This window comes from Phyllopteryx taeniolatus, chromosome 10 (genome assembly GCF_024500385.1).
Source record: "Phyllopteryx taeniolatus isolate TA_2022b chromosome 10, UOR_Ptae_1.2, whole genome shotgun sequence".
NCBI classification, from domain to species: domain Eukaryota; kingdom Metazoa; phylum Chordata; class Actinopteri; order Syngnathiformes; family Syngnathidae; genus Phyllopteryx; species Phyllopteryx taeniolatus.
The window spans coordinates 6902383-6924938 of record NC_084511.1 but is presented as its reverse complement, the minus strand read 5'-3'; the positions used below and the strand labels follow the sequence as shown (position 1 = coordinate 6924938).

Below are 22556 nucleotides of genomic sequence, written 5' to 3'. Positions count from 1 at the left end.
TCACCTCCTCTTTGTGTGTTCTTGCTAAAATGTCAATTTCACACACACGCAGCAACATATCACCACGCGCCTCTTGAAAAGCGAGAAGAAAAGGCTTTTCGAGAAAATCTGCAAAGATGTTTTCATTGGTCAAGTGAGTCAGGAGACATCCCGTCTTTTGTAAAACATCTCGCTGTAGTTGTGTTGTGGGTTTCTTTCTGCACATAAGATAAATCAGCTTAGTCGGCGTACAGATGCCCACGTTTGATGTTTTTCTGTTACATCTCTGAATAAAACCTAAACATGCCCTTTTATCACTCATAGTGAGAAGTACTAGATTAAGTGTGGTATAGAACTTAAAAAGTATATTTAGCAATAATATTGAGTCTGTGCCCTGCTAAAGACGGAAGCAGATACTACTTGGGCTGTAGCTAAGTATGACGGACCTCTAATCTGGTATCCCACCAATCCAGCCCCATCTGCTTTTCACCCGAGTGGTTACCGGAGGGAATGTTTTGGATTGGCTGGCAGAACTTGGCACACATGCGCTCCTGTTCAGTTTATCTCTGTGTACATACTTCTCAAGGCGCTGTATTATCTGGCTGAACAGGCTTTGTTTGGTCTTGATATCTCTTACCACAGCTTGTCTTTGCTTTATGGATTTTTGGCAGCTTCTTTAAATAAGTGATAGTGCCTAGTAAAACACTCACCTTGACTTCTCTGTGAATGGCTTTTATGTTTTTATTTTAATGCTTGTCATTTAGCATTAACATGTTATTCACCGGCGGCACGGTGGCCGACTGGTTAGCGCGTCAGCCTCACAGTTCTGAGGACCCGGGTTCAATCCCCGGCCCCGCCTGTGTGGAGTTTGCATGTTCTCCCCGTGCCTGCGTGGGTTTTCTCCGGGCACTCCGGTTTCCTCCCACATCCCAAAAACATGCATGAATTGGAGACTCTAAATTGCCCGTAGGCATGACTGTGAGTGCGAATGGTTGTTTGTTCCTATGTGTCCTGCGATTGGCTGGCAACCAGTTCAGGGTGTATCCCGCCGCCTGCCTGATGATAGCTGGGATAGGGTCCAGCACGCCCGCGACCCTAGTGAGGAGAAGCGGCTCAGAAAATGGATGGATGGATGTTATTCACCTCTCGAGCAAAACAAAACTATTTATTTGTAAGAACCATTAATGGAATTTCATTGTAATTATGTCATAAATGAAATTATATTTTATCACATGGCACCAGCTTAAATAGGCTTGAAGAAACAGGAGTGCATAATGGAGGACACTCCTTTATGCAAAATGATTATAGCTTAATTGTCACGGACAGCTGTTTGTTGTAATAGATTCTGGATGCCATTGCTGAAACACGTTTCCAATAATTAGAATCATGTGGAGAGGAAGAATGCTTTTTTTTGTAGCGCTGCCAAGCCCCCATAAGTGGGCTCTTTCTTAAGACGGAACCTGGGCTCTGTGTCTGCGTACACGCTCCACTCATTTGAAAAACAGCTGTCAAAGCTGTTTGAGAATGACACAATATTTATACGCCTTGAAAGCATTGGGATGCATGGCACGCACAGCTATAGGACTCTGAAAGCCTGAAAGAGCGAGTGAGAGAGAATAATGTTTGAGGGAATCCCACATGTTGGCAGCCATTCTTCATTTTCATCACAAATCACTGCAACGCAAATTTTTTGTCATCTTTTAAAGACAAACAAAAACAATAAATCTGTAAATGTATAACTCTGCCAAGCCAGACTACTAATATTATAGCACTATACAGTCACATTAGGTATAGCTACACTCAATGTGAAAAGGCTCGCAGTTGCACACTTTTCTGCCTGCGCAGATTCTCCCATTGACTTTTCCTCTTATGTGCTTCAGAGGCTGTAGTAAGTCAAACACACGGGGAAGATGAAACATCATATTGCACTTCAGGTTTGGATGCGGTTACAATACGCATCATAATAATATTGTAAAAGTAGCTTACAGAAAGCTATCACAAATAATTAAACTGCCACTGTCACAAAGTTTTTCTTTGCTGTAAGCCAACGTTTGCATACATCTATATTGGCATGTAGGCTCAGCTCGCCAGCCAGACTGATCACCCCATGACCAGTGCTTATAACTTCAATAATCCTGAGCAGGCCACCCCAACCACTGTGTGTGGCCGCAAAGAGGGCCTAAAAAATATATATACTGATTTGATCAAAGAGGCACTGAGTTGGCAATTACAACGTTTTAGTTATGATATGCATTGGTGGAGAAATATGTGCAGGGCTCCCACTAACAGTTACATCCATCATAATTGTGTAATGTTGAGTTATATATTTAATTAAATTGATTTAAATACATTTATTAAGTTTGTTTTTATCTGTTTATGTGGACATGAATCTGGTCCATCGTGTAAAAAAATGTTGGGAGCGCTGATCTTCATTCGGTCATGAACACCCGCATTCGGATTAAATACATTTTAATGGATTTATTTCATACAGAATAAAAAAAAACATGCTCTCTGTTGAAGTGTAAGTGTGCATCAGCTACATAAAATATTTTTAAATTTAAAGCGTGCTTTTATCTTTTTTATGACATTGACAAGTCTGAGGAAAAGTACACTTTCAAGGATTTCCACACAGCCTCAGGTGTCAATGAATGGCTCCTCTTTGGTGTTTCCTCATTCATTCTTCATTCATTCTCAGCTGACGTGCGGCCGGTGTGTCAGGAGTCTGGACAAAAGAATATTCAGAGATGAAAAGTGTGCAAGTCTAGGCACGTAAAAAATGGACTTGCGCACGAACAAGAGAATGTTGTTCTATGTATAGAGGGGTTGTTCTATTTTCTTTGTAAATAAATATAGTGTATGAATAAATGCTTATTGAGACTGTAACACAGGAGCCGTTCACAATGCACCTTGGACAAAACTGCCTAGTGTGGTCATGGGGCATTGGGGCTGGGATCCTTTTCCCACAGGTGGAATTTTTACTTGTTCACTCTTGAACTACATTTATGTTACTGTTGTCATGGCTGTGTTTTGATCCAATGTACTGTATAGCACTGCCATTGGGCCGAAACCTACTATGCCCAAATTTGGTCATCGTATTTTTTTCACAAATCAATACATTACTTTATGTCAGTCCCCACATGAGTCTGTCAGTTTTACCAATTATTGACCAATGGTAAATGTTGAAAATGGCTTCCTCTCTTTTACAATGCAATGTTAATCTCTCAACAAATGTGTTTTTTTTGGTTTCCTGAAAAGTGACGGTTTTGTAGATACAAGGATTCAGCCCGATGCCCGTGCTACAGTGTATACTGTAGTATCGCAGTTTAATGTTTCATCTTTTATTGCAGGCATCTTGTTCTGCTTTATACCCTGCAAGTCGTGACCACAGAATTTTTATGTATCAATAGAATAATTAAATTAATGTTCGGATGAAACACAATTGAAACCCACTTGTTTGTGTTTAAGGTTTTGAAATCCCCGCTAGTATTTTTGAAATGCACTTCTTGTGTGCTTCACTTTTGGCATGTTATCCTTTACCCATGGCACTTCCTTCTTTAATCCATCCCTCTCCTCTCTCATTCAGTCCTATCGAAGAACAATAGCTTGGTTGAACAATAGCTTGGTTACATGTGCACCATATTGGTTGAGGAAAGATATGTTTGCCCATAGATACCCCGAGCAGGAGCTGGAAGATGGAAGGAACGTGTAGTAATTATGTTTTTAATTCAGCACTTCCAATATAATTTTGTTGCTGTAGCAATAAAGAAAATCAATATAGCCATTGACAAAAAAAGTTACCAGGTTGAATAATAGGATGACTAAAATTCACCTCAATAACTAAAGCCAAGGGTGTAATAAAATTTTATGTGTTCTTTACGTCCCTGCACCACAGTGGCATGATGCATTATGATGTTACGCAGGGAATTGTGCGAAGACAGGAATTCATGCCACAGCATAATGACCGTGACAATGCTCGATTCCACAAGTGTTACCTCAATGTCAGATGGAATCACTCTTGCTCTCTCTGTCTCTCTTTTTTTTCTGTTAAACTAAGTAAAAAATACAGAGCACAGAAAGTAAAAAAAATCAAACCAGGAATTGAGATTACCTGCTGTGCCTTTATGCTATCATTGGTTGTAAAGGATTTGTTTTCTTGAGAAAACACTAACATGTTTTAAGCTGCCGTGAAATGAAGCCTCTCCTCTGTCTTGGCTTAAAATAAAAGTCAGAACATGATATTGTGGAATTCTCATGAACAGTAGCTGTCCTAGCTTAACTTGTACTTTGTGTGAGCCCCTGCTCTGCCCCACCCCTCCATATCATTGCTTATCAAGCCTTTTTTCTTATTAGTGGACCTTCAAACTTGCCTTCAGTTATAAGCATAGAATTTGGATTAATTTACTTTTATTCATTTTATGTCATATAGAATAAAAAAAACATGCTCTCCTTCAAAGTTTAGTACTGTATGTTAGATGGAGTGGTGCGCGCATCAGCGTTGCGCACATCCTACAATGACATCCAATGCATAGTGTATTTTCATATTTAAAGTGTGCTATATTTTTCAAATGGATTTGAATGATATTCACAGTTCTCAGAAAAACTCCATCCTCCATGATTTACAGCCAGCCTCAGACTTCAATGAGTCAAACCTCTTTGGTGGTTGCACACAAATGTACAGGTTACACATGGCGGATGTGTCTGAAGTATGGATGAGAGAATGCTTGAAGTTGAAAGGTACACAAGCCAGGCGCATAAGAAGGATATTACAATACTGCCCATAATGCACAAGCCAGAAACAGCCACTGCTCATGAAAATTCAAGTAGTCATGCATTTGTCTGAATAAAATGCATTCTTTCCAATGCTAAAAAGTCTCTGCCTTGACATACACCAAATATATACCCCAAAAATGCATAGGGATGAACTACAGCTGCAGTGACCAGTTAATATGACTTGTTCTCTAAATAATTAACATCCTGGCAATTTTTTGACTTGAGTTCATTGTCACATTTCTGTGGGGCCAATTTTTATTACTCATGCACTCACTGTAGTAGTCTCGCCACGCTGCACTATTTGCATATCTGTTGTTGACCAATACTGGCCACTCATGCCAGAGTAGCATCTGCTCCATTTGCACACTGATTGAGGAGTATCTGCAACATTTGCACAATCAACATTGTCCCAGATTATCGCACTATTCGTCACTTTAAACTGCATACATTCCTTGAAGTCTCGGTGTCCTTTGCACAATTGTCATTGCACCGGACTATTGCAATATTAGTCATTCGAACTGCTCTAAGTGCTAGAGGACTCTGCATCTTTTGCACAATTGTCAAAAAATAAATAAATAAATAAATGTTCCTGCATTACTAGATAACTATTAACCCTTTATTGCTCAGTGACTGTTTTTTGTCAATGTCTTTATGTCTCAAACGTGTTCTCTGTTGTCGTACTAGAGCGGCTCGAACTACCGGAGACAAATTCCTTGTGTGTTTTTTGGACACACTTGGCAAATAAGGATGATTCTGATTCTGATTACAAATCTCAAATTTCAAAGTCCAGGTAAAGGGATCCAGCCCTGTCATACAGTATGTCCTAGCTGGAAGCATGTGACAATAACAGAGCCTGTTCTGTATTATAATGGAATGTAACAACACTTGTTACCGTAAAGCAAGGTTTTTTCTTGTCAAAATTGCCTTACCTTCATTGCCTTTACCTCATTCCATCAAAACTGAGACTTGTTGTGGTTCTTCCTACTGCCCATTCTCACGCTGTCAGAAATTGTGTGCTCACACTCATGCCACAGTTACCTTGAAAAAGTAAGTTACTTTAATGATTACTTGATTTCAAAAGCGACTAAGTTAGATTACAAGTAACTTTTTCATTTACTTTAAGCTGCCAAGTGGCAGGAATATCACTCATCCACAGTACAAAAAGAGCATTGAGCCTAACCGTGCCCATTACTTGGTAATCTATGCCAAACAGGTTACAGAATGACATCATCAACAACTGAAATATTAGTGTAGCTGAAGCCACGTTAAATGAGCTACTGAGTGCAGACATGACATGCCAAATATAGTAAGTACCTGACAATGGAAACAAGCACAGGATAGATATATAGACAGATAGACAGACAGATAGACCCTGCATATTGTTTGAGTTCTGTGGTTTCCGATTGTGCGGGGGTCCAAGATGGCATGCACGCACACACACGCACACACACACACACACACACACACACACACTTTGCTCCCACCATCGTAATTTTGATGCAAAGAGCGAGAAAACGTTTTTGTTCCCGGTGACAAGTTTAACCAGCTGTTTAAGTAGCAAAGCTGTGGGTGATTGATGGGGGGAAGAAGCACTTACTTATGTGAACGTCAGCGGTGCAGCATGGTAAATCAGCTCAGGAGCAGTCCGGACACCAGACGAAGTTGAAAGCTCTCACTTTTCATTGTAAATTTTATTTTAAATAAGTATTATAAGTCCTTCAGTGAGTCAGTCCTTACCTCCATGACGATTTCTGAGAACGGACTTCGGTATGAATAATTAATCCACCATGCACAGTGCGCGGCACAGTGCTCGACTGGTTAGCACATCCGTTTCACAGTTCTGAGGACCTGGGTTAAAATCTGGCCTCGCCTGTGTGGACTTTGCATGTTCTCCCCATGCCTGCGTGGGTTTTCTCTGGGTACTCCAGTTTCCTCCCACATCCCAAAAACATGCATGGTAGGTTAACTGAAGACTTTCAATTGTCCGTAGGTATGAATGTGAGTGAAAATTGTTGTTGGTTTATGTGTGCTTTGCGATTGGATGGCAACCAGTTCAGGGTATGCCCCTCCCCCTGCCCGCAGTTAGCCTGGATAGGCTCCAGTATACCCGCAACCGTAGTGAGGATAAGCGGTGTAGAAAATGGATGGATGGATGGATGCTTTGTGCGCTTAACATGTGAGTAAAACTTTATTCTTAATGTGTGGGGAAAAAAGGAACCACAATCAAATACACCTTTTACTGGGTAAAATAACAATAATATTGTGGCGACAGTGAAGCCGTGCATTTCTTTGAATTTTCGATTGTATGATAAACAATGATGTCCCAGTCATTTTCCTCTACACATTAGTAAAAAGCCAGTTGTCATGATTCAGAATCGTATTGGATTGGATTGGACCCAAGAACAGACGGAGGCGGAGGGAGTAGATGAAAATGATTTATTAGGGATTGGCTCAGGGTAAGAATATCCAAGGCAAGATGGTGGACCGTCGGGACAAGGACTGAGCAGGAAGCGGGAACGTGAGAATGTGGGGTAGCGTGGCGGCGTGGCTTGAGGGGACGGCCAGGCTGGGGGCACGGAAGGAGAGAGAGAGAGAGAGAGAGAAAGAGAGAGAGAGAGAGAGAGAGAGAGAGAGAGAGAGAGACAGAGAGAGAGAGAGAGAGGCAAGGCGCAAAGTGCCAACCAAGCTCCAAAGGAGGAACTGCAGGGCACAGATCATGACAGTACACCCCCCTCAACGGATGCCTCCAGGCGTCCCACCAGGCTTCTCAGGGTGAGCGGCATTGAAGTCCCGAATAAGAGAGTCGTCCAAAATCATCTTGCATGAAATCCAGGAGCGTTCCTTGGGACTATACCCCTCGCAGTCCACCAGGAACTGAAATCCCCTGCCCCGGGGCCGCACATCGAGGATGCGCGACACCGTAAAGGCAGTGATTAAGTAGTTATCGATGACACAGGGGGGTGGAGGGGGTACGGCCGGAGGGCTAAGGGTACTGTTGGAGACAGGCTTAAGCAGAGACACGTGGAATGTTGGGTGGATCTTGAGGGATTGGGGGAGCTTTAATTGAACAAAGGTGGCATTGATGAGTTTAGTGATAGGAAAGGGACCAATGTAGCGGGGAGTAAGCTTACAGGATTCTGTTTGGAGTGGGAGGTCACGGGAGGAGAGCCAAACCATCTGACCCATCTTGTATTCTGGCGTGGGAGAACGAAGAAGATCCGCCAGCCTCTTATTTTTCTCCGTTGACCAAGTTAGAGCAGCCATGACGTCCTTCCACACTGATTGGACCAGTCAAAGATGCTCCCTCACCGCGGGAACCGCCACCGTATGCTCCTGGTCCTTAAACAAAGGAGGTTGGAAACCGTAACATGCCATAAAGGGAGACATACCTGTGCCGGAGCTGGTGAGGGAGTTGTGGGCATATTCCACCCACGGGAAGAAGGTGCACCAGGAGGCAGGATGGCAAGCAGCGACGCAGTGAAGAGTGGATTCCAGGTTTTGATTTGCGCGCTCCGTTTGGCCATTGGATTGGGGGTGGTAGCCAGACAACAAACTGGCTGATGCGCCACCGCTTTGCAGAACTGGTCTGACTATGTCAATAGGGATACCATGAAGTCTGAACACGTGGAGGACAAGAAGGTTAGCGGTCTCAAGAGCAGATGGCAACTTGGGAAGGGGTACATAATGGAAACACTTGGAAAAATTATCAATGATGGTAAGGATGATGGCGTTACCTTAAAAGGGGGGTTAACGAAGTCCAGGGAAATGTGGGACAAAAGGCGGCTCAGAATGGGTAAAGGGCGCAGCAGAACAGCTGGGGTTTGGTGAGAGATTTCACCTCGGGCACAGACGAGCAGGCAGAGGTCCAATGGAAAGGGGAGTTGGTAGAGGTGAGACTGGTGAGAAGTACGGCAACCTTGCTGAAGTCACGGATGAATCAACAATAGAAATTGGCGAAACCTAGGAAACGTTGAAGCTCCTTGCGGGTGGAGGGAATGGGCCAGTTGACAACTGCTTGGATCTTTGCTGGGTCTGATTGTAACTGTCCTTTGGCGATGATGTATCCCAAGAAGTGAACGGAGAAGAGGTGGAATTTGCATTTTTCAGGTATCACGAAAAGGCGGTTCTCAAGGAGGCGTTGGAGGACTTGGCGTACATGGTGGCGATGTTCTTCGGGAGAGCAAGAGAAGATGAGTATGTCATCTAAATAGACAGCATACCGGTTCAGCATATCACGGAGGAGGTCATTGATGAAGGTTTGGAAAACGGCGGGGTCGTTGGTTAATCCAAACGGCATGACTAGGTATTCGAAGTGTCCAAGGGGGGTATTGAAAGCAGTTTTCCATTCATTCCCCTCTCTAATGCGGATGAGGTTATATGCATTCCGTAGATCCAATTTGGTAAATATCTGGGCGTTGCAGAGGGGTTCAAATGAGGGGTCAATAAGGGGCAGTGGAGCTTTGTTTTTTACAGTGATGTCGTTGAGGCCTTGGAAGTCAATGCAGAGAGTGGTATCAGGTTGAATGATGAGGTTTGGTGGGTGACAGGGGAGATGAGTTGCCTGTCCAGGGTCGTAACCTTCTTAGGGAACAGGAGGGGCTCGAGGGGAAGATGGAGCTGACACACCAAGGCCTCATGGATAAGATTCTCATCTGCACCCGAGTCAATGAGGGCTGTGACCGGTGTGTTGCCAACAGGACCAAGAATACACGCGGGAATAGTCATACGGGAGGGAGAGCTTGGGTAGATGTTGGTTTGGCTCACCACGGCGCTCTCGGGCGTGGTGAGCCTGGCCATTTGGTCTTATGGAGCTATTGGTTATGAAGTGACCTGGCTGTCCGCAATAAATACATAATTGCTAAGTGAAGCGGCGCTGACGTTCCAGGGGGTCTAAACGGGTCTTGTCTAGTTGCATAGGCTCCTCCCGTCCAGTGGGGAGTAAAGAGGAGGCGCAAGGGCTTCAGTGTGCAGCGGAGTGGTTGGAGGCGCTGTACCCGTGGGGGGAGCAAAACTGTGCGTTTTTGTTCCTCGCTCACAAGCTCTCTCTCGGAAGCGGTTGTCAAGTTTGATTGCTAACGAAATTAAGTTCTCAAGTGAGGTGAGTTCGGCCCTAGCCACAAGCTCGTCCTTGAGCTGTTCCGACAACCCCTTAAAAAAAGGAGCACTTGAGATGAAGAAGAAGACATTCAGGTGAGTACAGATGCGGGTCGTCGGATAGTTACTTGTATACAACAAAAAACCCGGAGGTATGAGAGCTGGCCGGTGTACCACAATCAAGTGTCAATACTCAGGCGGGAATTGACAGGCTTATATGCAGGCAGTGATGATTGAAGACAGGTGCACAGCCAAGGTGATGCAGATTGCTGGGGGACATAGAAAAGTGAGGCGCAAAGTGCCACCCAAGCTCCAAAGGAGGAACTGCAGGGCACAGATCATGACACCTGTCTGCGTATTCTATAAACTGCTTTTGGACAGATGAGCTGCTGGTTTTTTTTCAAGTCACCAGCAACAAATTAGTATTTGTTAAGAGACATTGTTGTCTCAAAGGTGGCTATTATTGGTTTGATGAAGTAACTGTAATCTACCGGCATCACTGTAAACTGGAATTTGTGTGTGTGTGTGTCTGTGTGTGTGTGTGTGTGTGTGTGTATATATATATATATATATATATATATATATATATATATATATATATCCATCCATCCTCTGAGCCGCTTCTCCTCATTAGGGTCGCTGGCGTGCTGTAGCCTATCCCAGCTATCATCGGGCAGGAGGCGGGGTACACCCACGCAGGCACGGGGAGAACATGCGAACTCCACACAGGCGGGGCCGGGGATTTAACCCCAGTCCTCAGAACTGTGAGGCAGACGCTCTAACCAGTCATTCACCGTGCCATATATATATATACATATATATATATATATATATATATATATATATATATATATATATATATATATATATATCAGAATCAGAATCAGAATCAGAATCAGAATCATCTTTATTTGCCAAGTATGTCCAAAACACACAAGGAATTTGTCTCCGGTAGTTGGAGCCGCTCTAGTACAACAGACAGTCAATTTACAGAACACTTTGGAGACATAAAGACATTGACAAAAAACAACAACAAACAACAATTGTGCAAAAAGATGCAGAGTCCTCAGTTCGAATGGCTAATGACGCAATAGTCCGGTGCAATGACCATTGTGCAAAGGGCACTGAGACTTCAAGGAGTGTATGCGGTTTAAAGTGACGAGTACTGCGATAATCTGGGACAATGGTTGTGCAAATGTTACAGATACTCCTCAATCAGTGTGCAAATGAAGCAGATACTACTCTGGCATGAGTGGCCACTATATGCAAATAGTGCAGCACGGCGAGACAACTACAGTGAGTGCACGAGTAATACATAATACAGAATACAGAAATGTGACAACGAACTCAAGTCAAAAAATTGCCAGCTTGTTGTAATGGAATTGTAAGTTAGCTGTTCAAGAAGTTGATTGCAAGAGGGAAGAAGCTGTTGGAATGTCTACTAGTTCTAGTTTGCATTGATCGGTAGCGCCTACCTGAGGGAAGGAGCTGGAAGAGCTGGTGACCGGGGTGGGGAGGGTCCGAGAGGATTTTGCACGCCCTTGTCTTAGTTCTGGCAGCGTGCAAGTCCTCAAGGGTGGGTAGGGGGGTACCGACAATCCTTTCAGCAGTTTTGATTGTCCGTTGCAGTCGGAGTTTGTCCTTTTTTGTAGCAGCACCAAACCAGACTGTGATGGAAGAACACAGGACTGATTCGATGACCGCTGTGTAGAACTGTCTCAGCAGCTCCGGTGGCAGGCCATGCTTTCTCAGAAGCCGCAGGAAGTACATCCTCTGCTGGGCCTTTTTGAGGACGGAGTTGATGTTGGTCGCCCACTTCAGGTCCTGGGAGATTGTAATTCCCAGGAACTTGAAGGTCTCGACGGTTGACACAAGGCAGCTGGACAGCGTGAGGGGCAGCTGTGGCGAAGGATGCCTCCTGAAGTCCACGATCATCTCTACAGTCTTGAGCGTGTTCAGCTCCAGGTTGTGTCGGCCGCACCACAGCTCCAGCCGCTCCGCTTCCTGTCGATATGCAGACTCGTCACCGTCCTTGATGAGGCCGATGACAGTGGTGTCATCTGCAAACTTCAGGAGTTTGACAGTCGGGTTCGCTGAGGTGCAGTCGTTCGTGTAGAGAGAGAAGAGCAGCGGAGAGAGGACACAACCTTGGGGCGCCCCAGTGCTGATGCTGCGTGTGGATGAGGTGGCCTCCCCCAGCCTGACCTGCTGTGTCCTGCCCGTCAGAAAGCTGTAGATCCACTGGCAGATGGCAGGTGAGACGCTGAGCTGGAGAAGCTTGGATGAAAGGAGTTCAGGGATGATGGTGTTGAACGCTGAGCTGAAGTCCACGAACAGGATCCTCGCGTAGGTCCCTGCACTGTCGAGGTGTTCTAGGATGAAGTGCAGTCCCATGTTGACTGCATCATCCGCAGATCTGTTCGCTTGGTAGGCAAACTGCAGGGGGTCCAGCAGGGGACCTGTGACACTCTTGAGGTGGTCCAGCACAAGACGTTCAAAGGACTTCATGACCACAGATGTCAAAGCGACAGGCCTGTAGTCATTCAGACCCGAGATTGCAGGTTTCTTGGGGACTGGGATGATGGTGGAGCGTTTGAAGCAGGATGGAACTTCGCACATTTCCAGTGATCTGTTGAAGATCTGAGTGAAGACTGGCGCGAGCTGGTCCGCGCAGACTTTGAGGCAGGATGGAGACACGTGGTCCGGGCCTGCCGCTTTGTTAATCTTTTGTTGTTTGAAGATGCGTCTCACATCCTGTTCATGGATGGTTAACGCAGAGGTCAGAGGTGTGATTGTGGTCGCGGGTGGGGCCGGGTTGGTGTGTGGTGTGAAACTGTCCTTTTCAAATCTGCAGTAGAAGGTATTCAAGTCGTTGGCTAGTGTGCTATTGTTCTCAGCTTGGGGGGATCGTCGCTTGTAATTAGTCAGCGACTGGAATGCATGCCAGACTGATTTAGAGTCGTTTGCGCTAAACTGTTTTTCCAACTTTGCTGTATAGATCCTCTTTGCAATGTTAATTTCTTTGGTCAGCTGGTTTCTAGCTCGATTATACAGGGCCCTGTCCCCGCTCTGATATGCGTCCTCCTTAGCTTGGCGAAGCTGCTTAAGTTTAGCAGTGAACCACGGCTTATTGTTGTTGAATGTGCGAAATGATTTTGTTGGAACACAGACCTCTTCACAGAAACTGATATAGGATGTGACAGTGTCCGTATATTCATCCAGGCTGCCAGCTGAATTTTCAAAGACACTCCAGTCTGTGCAGTCTAAGCAGCTTTGAAGTTCCATCTTGGCTTCATTTGTCCACTTTTTGACTGTTTTCACTGTAGGCTTCGCACATTTAAGTTCTTGCCTGTACGTCGGTATTAAGTGAATTAAGCAGTGATCAGACGAGCCCAAGGCTGCACGAGGTATAGCACGGTATGCGTTTTTTACCGTGGTGTAGCAGTGGTCTAAAGTATTATTTTCCCTGGTAGGACAGTCGATGTGCTGCTTGTATTTAGGGAGTTCGTGGTTGAGTTTAGCTTTGTTAAAGTCCCCGAGAATAATGAGGGGTGAGTCGGGGTGTTTTTTTTCAATTTCGTTGACTTGATCGGCGAGCGTTAGCAATGCGGCGTTCGTGTTAGCTTGAGGCGGAATATAGACGGCAGCGAGAATGAATGATGCGAACTCACGTGGCGAGTAGAATGGTTTACAATTTACGAATAGCGACTCCAAATGCGGGCTGCAGTGTGTGCTGATCACCGTGACGTCCGTACACCATTTTTCGTTGATATAGAGGCATATCCCGCCGCCCTTTGTTTTCCCCGATGATTCCATGTCGCGGTCCGCGCGATGGATGTGGAAACCGGGAAGCATAATGCCGGCATCAGGTACAGCGTCGCAGAGCCAGGTCTCCGTGAAGCACATGGCCGCGGAACGTCCGAAGTCTTTACTTGTCTTTAACAGAAGATGAAGCTCGTCCATTTTGTTGGGTAGGGAGCGTACGTTCGCGAGGTGGATCGACGGGAACGCCAATCTGTGTCCTCTCTTGCGGAGTTTCACCTGAATGCCGGCTCGCTTCCCTCTGTGGCGCCGCTTCCGTCTCCATGCGCCGAAAACCGCGGACGCCGCTCCGGTGAGTAACTCTGGGAAAAAACTGAGCGGATATTCGAAAGTTGGTGACAGAAAGTCTGGAGTAGACTCCTTGATGGTTAGCAGGTCTCCCCTTGTGTAAGTGAGTCGTGTAAGGTCTCCAAAGACGGACGAAAAACACAAAAACAAAGACAATACTAGAGAGCGCGTTACCGAGGCGACCACACTGGTAGGCGCCATATATATATATATATATATATACACAAGTTGTACACACAGCTGTAATCTAGAACTTTTATTTTGTCAATGTAGCAAACCTTCCAGAATAGAGAGATTGATTAGAGGTTTTCGTCACTTTTCCTGAGGTTTATGAATATAAAAAGCGACGTGGTGCCCCTTTTTAGTCAAAGATACTTTGATTGTAACTTTCTGACGTAAGTCAATTAAACTGGAAGTAAATGCAGGCATTCGCTTCTGGTGTATTCTTTTCCAAAATTATTTTTTTTAGTTTTTATCCAAAACCAATATTAACCCCAGTCCTCAGAACTGTGAGGCAGACGCTCTAACCAGTCATTCACCGTGCCATATATATATATACATATATATATATATATATATATATATATATATATATATATATATATATATATATATATATATATATATATATATATATATATATATATATACACACAAGTTGTACACACAGCTGTAATCTAGAACTTTTATTTTGTCAATGTAGCAAACCTTCCAGAATAGAGAGATTGATTAGAGGTTTTCGTCACTTTTCCTGAGGTTTATGAATATAAAAGGCGACGTGGTGCCCCTTTTTAGTCAAAGATACTTTGATTGTAACTTTCTGACGTAAGTCAATTAAACTGGAAGTAAATGCAGGCATTCGCTTCTGGTGTATTCTTTTCCAAAATTATTTTTTTTAGTTTTTATCCAAAACCAATATACACTACATGTGCTTTTGTCAAAACTCAGCCAATAATATAACTAATATATAACCAATAATCAACAGCTCAGTTTTCTCAGGTTGAAGGAGCAAAATGTTACAGGGCATCCACTGTTTAAACTCAGTGAAACACGACTCCAGATTAGAGCAATCGCGTGGGCTAGTTAGTTTTAATGGCATGTATAGCTGAGTATCGTCGGCATAACATTGAAAGCTCATCTTATAGTTGCGACAAGTGGCAGTATATAAATACTGAAAAAAGAGGGCTGAGTACCGATGCCCGCAGGACTGCACAAGTGACATTATAATACTCAGAAGTCAAATTACCATGAATTGCAGGGTGCGTCCTACCCGAGAGATAAGATCTAAACCAAGTCAGTGCTGGGCCTATAATACCGATACCAGTTTCGAAGTCGATCAAGTACTATATTGTGATCAATGGTAGTAAAGGCAGCGCTGAGGTTGGGTAATAATAGTATTGTAGTCAAGGATCATTTGTCACTTTTGCAAGGGGTGTTTCGGTGGAGTCGTCTGCCCTGAATCCGGACTGAAGAAGTTCAAATAGGTTGCTAGAAGCCATGTGATCATTAAGCTGTTGTATTACAATTTTTTCAAGAATTTTTTTAAATAAATGGGAGAGTTGACACCGTCCTATAAATTCCAAAACTCTCAGGTTCGAGGTTGGGTCTTTTGAGTAAGGGTTGAATAACGGCTGTCTTGAAAGCTGTAGGTACAGCGACGGAGGAGAGTGATACATTTATAATATTTAAAATTGAAGGTCCTAAGATTAAGAACAGCTCTTTAATGAGTTTCCCAGGAGGAGGGTCGAGCAAGCACATTGTCTGTTTTGCCGCACTAACGAGTTTTGTTGGTATGTCACGAGATACTTTCTAAAAATGAGAGAGGGTAGCCAGATGGGTATCTTGCAATGGTGCCCATATTAGTCTCAGAATTCAACCGGGCTGGGGCACAGTGTCCTTAATCTCCTTCCTAATGAGGGGGCTAGATCACTGCAAGGTAGAATGACAACGGTGTTGTAGATCGCATAAAGAGAACGTCGAATATTTTAAAGTTGATGTTTGGGCTAGTGCTAAGGTTGAGAATGGATTCAGAGTGAGGGTCGTCCCCTGCCTTCTTAATAGGACGTGCAACATGTGAACTCACAAAGTCTGGGGGAGATGCCTCATTAAGTGGTAAAAATGTATTTGGTTTTAATCAAGTCACACAAAGGCCAGTCATATTAAGATTATGGTCTTTCTTAAGGTCATTGACTAGCAATGCTTTTGAGGAAAGTGATCTAATATTCATCAGACCGATTTTCATTAAAGTGGGCTGATCGGCGCTATTTGCCCCCAGAGTATTCATAGCAGTAATATTAATAAGATAGCCCGTATTATATTTCGAGCTGCTGTGGGGGCAGTGAGAGATTAATACTGTAGGAATCTTGTAGTTATTTCTTGACATGTGATCGGTAGAACAAACTGGGGAAGAGTGCTTAAACACAGTACTACCTCAATAGAAAGCATAACAATCTCCAATGCATTAGTGGGTCGGGGATCAGAAAGTGTAGTTAGTTAGTAGTCGTTCTATTCTACATATAGGACTATGTGTGTTTTGTAGAGTCTAGCAAAGCTCTAGTTAGCCTTAAACTTACAGACTCCACACCTGTTCTAACAGGTTTGCTCGTCACCTGTGTCCTGGCTTGTTCTAGTGGGTGGGGTCATAGAAAGCTCAAACAGTAATCTATATTTCTACAAAGAGTGATGGCGCCTACCCCATGAGAAGGAAAGACGTCCACCCTCATCAAACCGGGAGTCCTGGAGAACGAAAGCCATTTATCTACTAACTGCAGTCTCTGTTCGCGACAGAAGCTAGCCAGCCACCGGTTAAGGGAGAATAATCTGCTAAAACTCTCATCATTGCCTCTTGCAGGCAAGGGGCCAAAGACAATTATGCAATGCTGACACATCTTTCTGGCGAGATTACAAATCATGGCTATGTTCATTTTTGTAATCCCTGATGACCTCATATTTGTATCATTGGAGCCGAGATGTATCATGTATCATCTATCCAAGTACAGTGGCTGAAATAAGTATTTAACACGTCACCATTTTTCTCATTAAATATATTTGCTCAGGTGTTATTGACATGAAGATTTCACCAGATGTTGGGGACAACTCAAGTAATCCATACATACAAAGAAAGTAGAACAAATAAGATCATACATTCACTGAAATGACACAGGGAAAACGTATTGAATGTGCCAAATGATATTTATTTAATACTTTGTACAAAAGACTGCTTGCAATGACAGCTTCAAGACGCCTCCTGTTTGGAGAAAATAGCCCTATGCATTGCTCAGGTGCGAGTTTTGCCCATTCCTCCAAACAAGCAGTCTTCAAATCTTGAAGGTTCCGTGGGCTTCTTTTATGGACCTTGAGTTTCAATTCTTTCCATAGATTTTCGATTGGATTCAAGTCAGGTTATTGGCTGGGCCATTCTACCAGCTTTATTTTTTTTTCTCTGAAACCAATTGAGAGTTTCCTTGGCAGTATGTTTTGGATATTATCCTGATGAAATGTCCACCCTCGTTTCATTTCCATCATCCTCGTAGATAGCAGAAGATTTTTGTCAAGAATATCTCGGTACATTTGCCCATTCATCCATCCTTCCTTAGTGTGAGGTTTACCAGTACCATTTGCTGAAAGGCAGCCCCACACCATCATGTTCCCACCTCCGAACCACACTGTTGATATGGTCTTTGTAGGGTGATGTGCAGCGCCATTTTTCCTCCAACCGTAGTGTGCATTATGGCATCCAAATAGTTACATTTTGCTCTCATCCGACCAGACTATATTCTCCCAGTATTTAACTGTCTTGGTCAAATGTTGTTCAGCAAACTTTAAACGAGGTTTGAAAACGCTTTTTTTTTCAGCAGTGGGGCCTTGCGTGGTGAGCGTGCATACTGGCCATGGCGGCAGAGTACATTACTGAATGTTTTACTTGTGACAACAGTACCTGTGAATTCCAGGTGTTTTTGAAGCTCTCGACAGGTGGTCCTTGGCTCTTGGACAACTCTTCTGATTATTCTTTGCACTCCTCTGCCAGAAATCTTGCGAGGAGCACCTGATCGAGGCAAATTTATGGTGGTATGATTGGCTTTACACTTATGTATTATGGCCCCAACCCTGCTCACTGGAACGCTCAGAAGCTTAGATATGCCTCTGTAACCAATGTCATCGTTATGTTTTCCAACAATTAGTTTGTGATGGGCGGCACGGTGGGCGACTGGTTAGAGCGTCAGCCTCACAGTTCTGAGGACCCGGGTTCAATCCCCGCCCCCGCCTGTGTGGAGTTTGCATGTTCTCCCCGTGCCTGCGTGTGTTTTCTCCGGGCACTCCGGTTTCCTCCCACATCCCAAAAACATGCATTAATTGGAGACTCTAAATTGCCTGTAGGTGTGAATGTGACTGCGCATGGTTGTTTGTTTGTATGTGCCCTGCAATTGGCTGGCAACCAGTTCAGGGTGTACCCCGCCTCCTGCCCGATGACAACTGGGATAGGCTCCAGCACGCCCGCGACCCTAGTGAGGAGAAGCGGCTCAGAAAATGGATGGATCGATGGATAGTTTGCGATGGTCTTGAGACAGCTCTCTGCTTTTACCCATCATGAAATGTGTCTTGACTCACACATAAACAATGAGACTTTTTTGTCGACCATCTATTAGGACTGAGCCAGCTTATTTGCACTGACAAGGGGCTGGATTGCTGTTTGATTATTGATAGAGTTTAGGTGTTGTCTTGGCTTTCCATGCCTTTTTGCACCTCCCTTTATTCATGTATTCAATACTTTTTCCCTGTGTCATTTCACATTTTTACACACAATAGACAACAGATCGAACCATCATCCCCATGGCCTGGAAATGTGCCACATTCAACATGGCTGCCACATAGACACGAAAGGCATTTCACTTTGTTGGATCTAGTCATATTGTATATCTGTGCTTGCGAAATAAGTCAGTCCCATTCTCTGCCTGTATTGTGCCATCGAGCCAGTAAACAACATCATCCAATTCTGGAACTAACAGACTTTGTCAACGGCAGTTTAAGTGACAAATGGAAACTATTTTTGGACAGAGTCAGTCCATTTTATGCGATATCTGCTATATATATATATAAACTATGTACTGTATATAATAATAATAATAATAATTAATTAATGATAAGAATAATAATAATGTGTATAATTGTCAATCCTGAATACAGAAAAACACAAAGGCGGTTTCAGGGTGCTTGAGTCAAATAAATACAGAAAAATACACGTTTCTTTTCTTCCATGATGAGATTTGAACCTTGACAACCTCACGGACTAATGGTGTCTCATTTTGTCTCGCTGAATTTTATTAATTTACATGAGTGGAAGAATTTCATAAAATAAAAAAGTGCAGGCACAATTTGAGACCAAGAAAACACACATGACTATTTATTGTTGACGACTCTTCTATAAACGATTTTACAGAATAAAGTCGTTTTTCCAGAGTTTTTATTGACCACTTTCTGTTTTCCACCGTGTTCCCAGACTCAGCGCCGAGTGACGTTCCATCTTCCAGATGGTTCCCAGGAAAGCTGCAGTGACAATGGGCTGGGTGATCCAGAACCAAGTAGCACAGCCAGTACCTCCCAGGCTCTTCCGCTCACCTTCCCCCATGAGGAGTACTACGAGCAAACATCACCGAACAGTCGCACGGAGGGAGATGGAAACTCAGACCCCGAATCAAGTCCGTACTTAATTTTCTTATTCAGATTTTGACATGTTTTGGCAAGGTAGCTTTTATCATTAGACAAAAGACAGTGTGTTACTGCCACTGTTCAATTTAAATGGCTGTTGATGATTTAGGTCTGAATGGCCTTTATATTTGCCTTGCAATTAAGGATGATATATTTGTCTTTTCATTATAAAATTTAAATAAGGAAAAAATGATTTATTTTCACCAGCTCATCCTAGAAGTGAGCATTTCTAACTAAAATGTATAGTATTTTATTATTCCATCATTGTGTGTTAAAATAAATATTTCCTGATCATTTTATTTCACTACTATGATCACTTTAAAGTTGTTTGTCTGAGCATAGGAAATACCAGTAGGCAGGACTAAACTGTCCAATTTTGAGGGGAGTTATGCCTGTGTCGTTAGATTTCTGTGGCCTTCCTAGATGAATCAAATAATTCACAGAACAGCTGTCACTGTTTAGTGGGTTGCCCACTGATGTTCTCCATAAAACAGGCCATTGAAGTCACAAACATACACAACATTAAAAAAAAAAAAAAAAGCAGAATTAATTGGCTGACAGGAAAAGAGGATAAAGCAGACACCCACTCTTTCTCTCCACAGTTAGTATTGATAAAAGTAAAGAATCAACATACAGTAAATACACCACAACATGGACAGGTTTTTGACTCCCTTTTCAATGTGACATTGCCATATAATGTACCAACACATTTATTTTGGTCAGTGGATGTTCTTATTTCTGCTGGCATCCTTGCTTTATATTCTGTTGCACAGTGGGTCGAGTCACTCCCGTCATCGTCCATGTGTAACATGCGAGGCATCTTTTCCAGACTTAGTTGTCAGACTATGAGCGTGAGTGTGTGAGCGTGTGTGTGTGTGTGTGTCTTCATTCTTATTTTAAATATAGCTCAAATCTACAGGACGGGTAGGATTAAATTGCTTTTCATACACTTTATAGCCATTGCTGTAAGTGCGACAGCAGTCGTTGGTTCATCAGCCTCCCCAGCATCTCTGCTGACAGGCCTGCGCCCGGGTTGTCAGCATGAGTGTGATTGTGAATACATTTGTTCGACATTAGACGAGACGGATGACATCCCATCGATGGCTTTTTGTTCATTTACATGCAAAGGTCACCTCCCATTTATGATTTTTTTCTCATTTAGCTTTCGTATAGAAGACTCGTACGATGCACCGAGAAATCTTATATTTACAAGAAAAGCTGACGTTCCTATTCACTGGAACTACTACTTAGTGACTTGTTTAAAGGCTCAAGCAAAGACACAACCGGTGATGAAACCTCTCCTTCACTGTAAGATATTCACCATGGTGACAGAATATTTTAATTCACACACATAGACTGAATTGCTCATCATCTCATGGTTTACAGTATGATGGTTTTGCAGAGAATAGTCGCATTTGCTCCTGTCTGATGGCTGCGTAAGAAAAAAAAAAAAAAAAAAGATATCCTCAGATCAGGATCAGGCCTTCTGTAGATAAAAATCCAATTAGAATCGGACATCTTCCAATGCAACTCAATTATAAACGGATGTATCGAAGTGGATATACTCAAACAAGACAACAGCAGTGCAATAAAAAAAACACCAGTGGTAAATCAAAACTACAGTGCAAGCATAGACCAATAAATATGGTGTAAATTAGAGGTGCACAGTCCATTAAATAAAGAAAACGATTGCCAGTGCAGTAATGCTTGCATTCAAATCAATGGGGGGAAGAATCTTCTTAGGCCAACTCAACCGTGTGTAACGTTTACATTTTATGTGTATTATTTATGGAATTGAGCACTTAGACATGCACTGTAAATCATGCCTCTGTTGTTGCGACAGCATTGCTGGATGCAATACTGTAGTTTGTCTCTAATATTGGCTGATCCAGCTGGACAACTCAAACATCCGGGCAAACGATACTTTTCAGAGTTTTATGCAGTGCTTGTAGAACCGCATACTAAAATGATTTGCCTAATCAATGCAAATTAATTGCATTAGTGTTTAGCAAACACAAGCATTGCCTTGACTTGTTTAGCGTCTGAACATGTACTTTACCAGTTAGCAAATGCATGTTTATTATTGTTCATTTGTCACAATTACAGTGGCTAAAAAGCAAATTACACATTACAACTGTAGGTGGAGCCCACAAGCAAAGAAACCGAATAATTATTCCTTTCTGTTACATCTTAAAATCCAAATTAATTCCATCTTGCTGTTCTAACACACATTAATAGAAGACAGAACATCACACAAGTCTAGTTCTTCCTTCACAAAATAAAAACCCCAAAAACTCTGAGACCATACTGAGACTCAAGATGGATCCTTTGCATGTTGACCCTATCGGAGGTAAGAATGTCATGACAGAAAGGTGCCAAAGGCCTGCTGCACACTGAGTGACACAGCCAAACATTACTGAAGTGGACGATCGCGAAAAAATTACAGTTAGTCACTCTTCCCCGCACACCAAGTCATTGAGCACTGCACATCTACCGGCACACTGCAACAGAAAAAACTGCAATTGGGTTCATATACTGTATTGGGTTATTTTTCATTGAATCACAAAAACACAGCCCGATTGTCAAGGAACAAGTAGATCGCCACAAAGACAGGAAACAGGCGAGAATAGAGAAGAGACTGAGGATAGGTTTTGTAGGCTTATTTTATGGACTTTGAGTTTCAGTTCTTTCCATAGATTTTCTATTGGATTCAAGTCAGGTGATTGACTGGGCCATTCGAGCAGCTTTAATTTGTTCTTTGAAACCACATGAGAGTTTCCTTAGCAGTATGTTTTGGATAATTATCCTGCTGAACTGTCCACCCTCGTTTCATTTTCATCATACTCGTAGATGCCTTCAGATTTTTGTCAAGAATGTCTCGGTACATTTGCCCATTC

General features: G+C 43.2%; 1 protein-coding gene across 1 annotated transcript in view; it reads left to right on the top strand.

Moving 5' to 3' along the window:
- The window catches only part of pcdh11 (protocadherin 11), a 220553-nt gene that overhangs the window by 118405 nt on the left and 79592 nt on the right, over positions 1–22556 (top strand). Inside the window, exon 6 of the mRNA XM_061787939.1 lies at positions 19451–19649. Coding sequence (XP_061643923.1) covers positions 19451–19649 — 199 coding nt within the window. The remainder of the gene's footprint in view (positions 1–19450; positions 19650–22556) is intronic.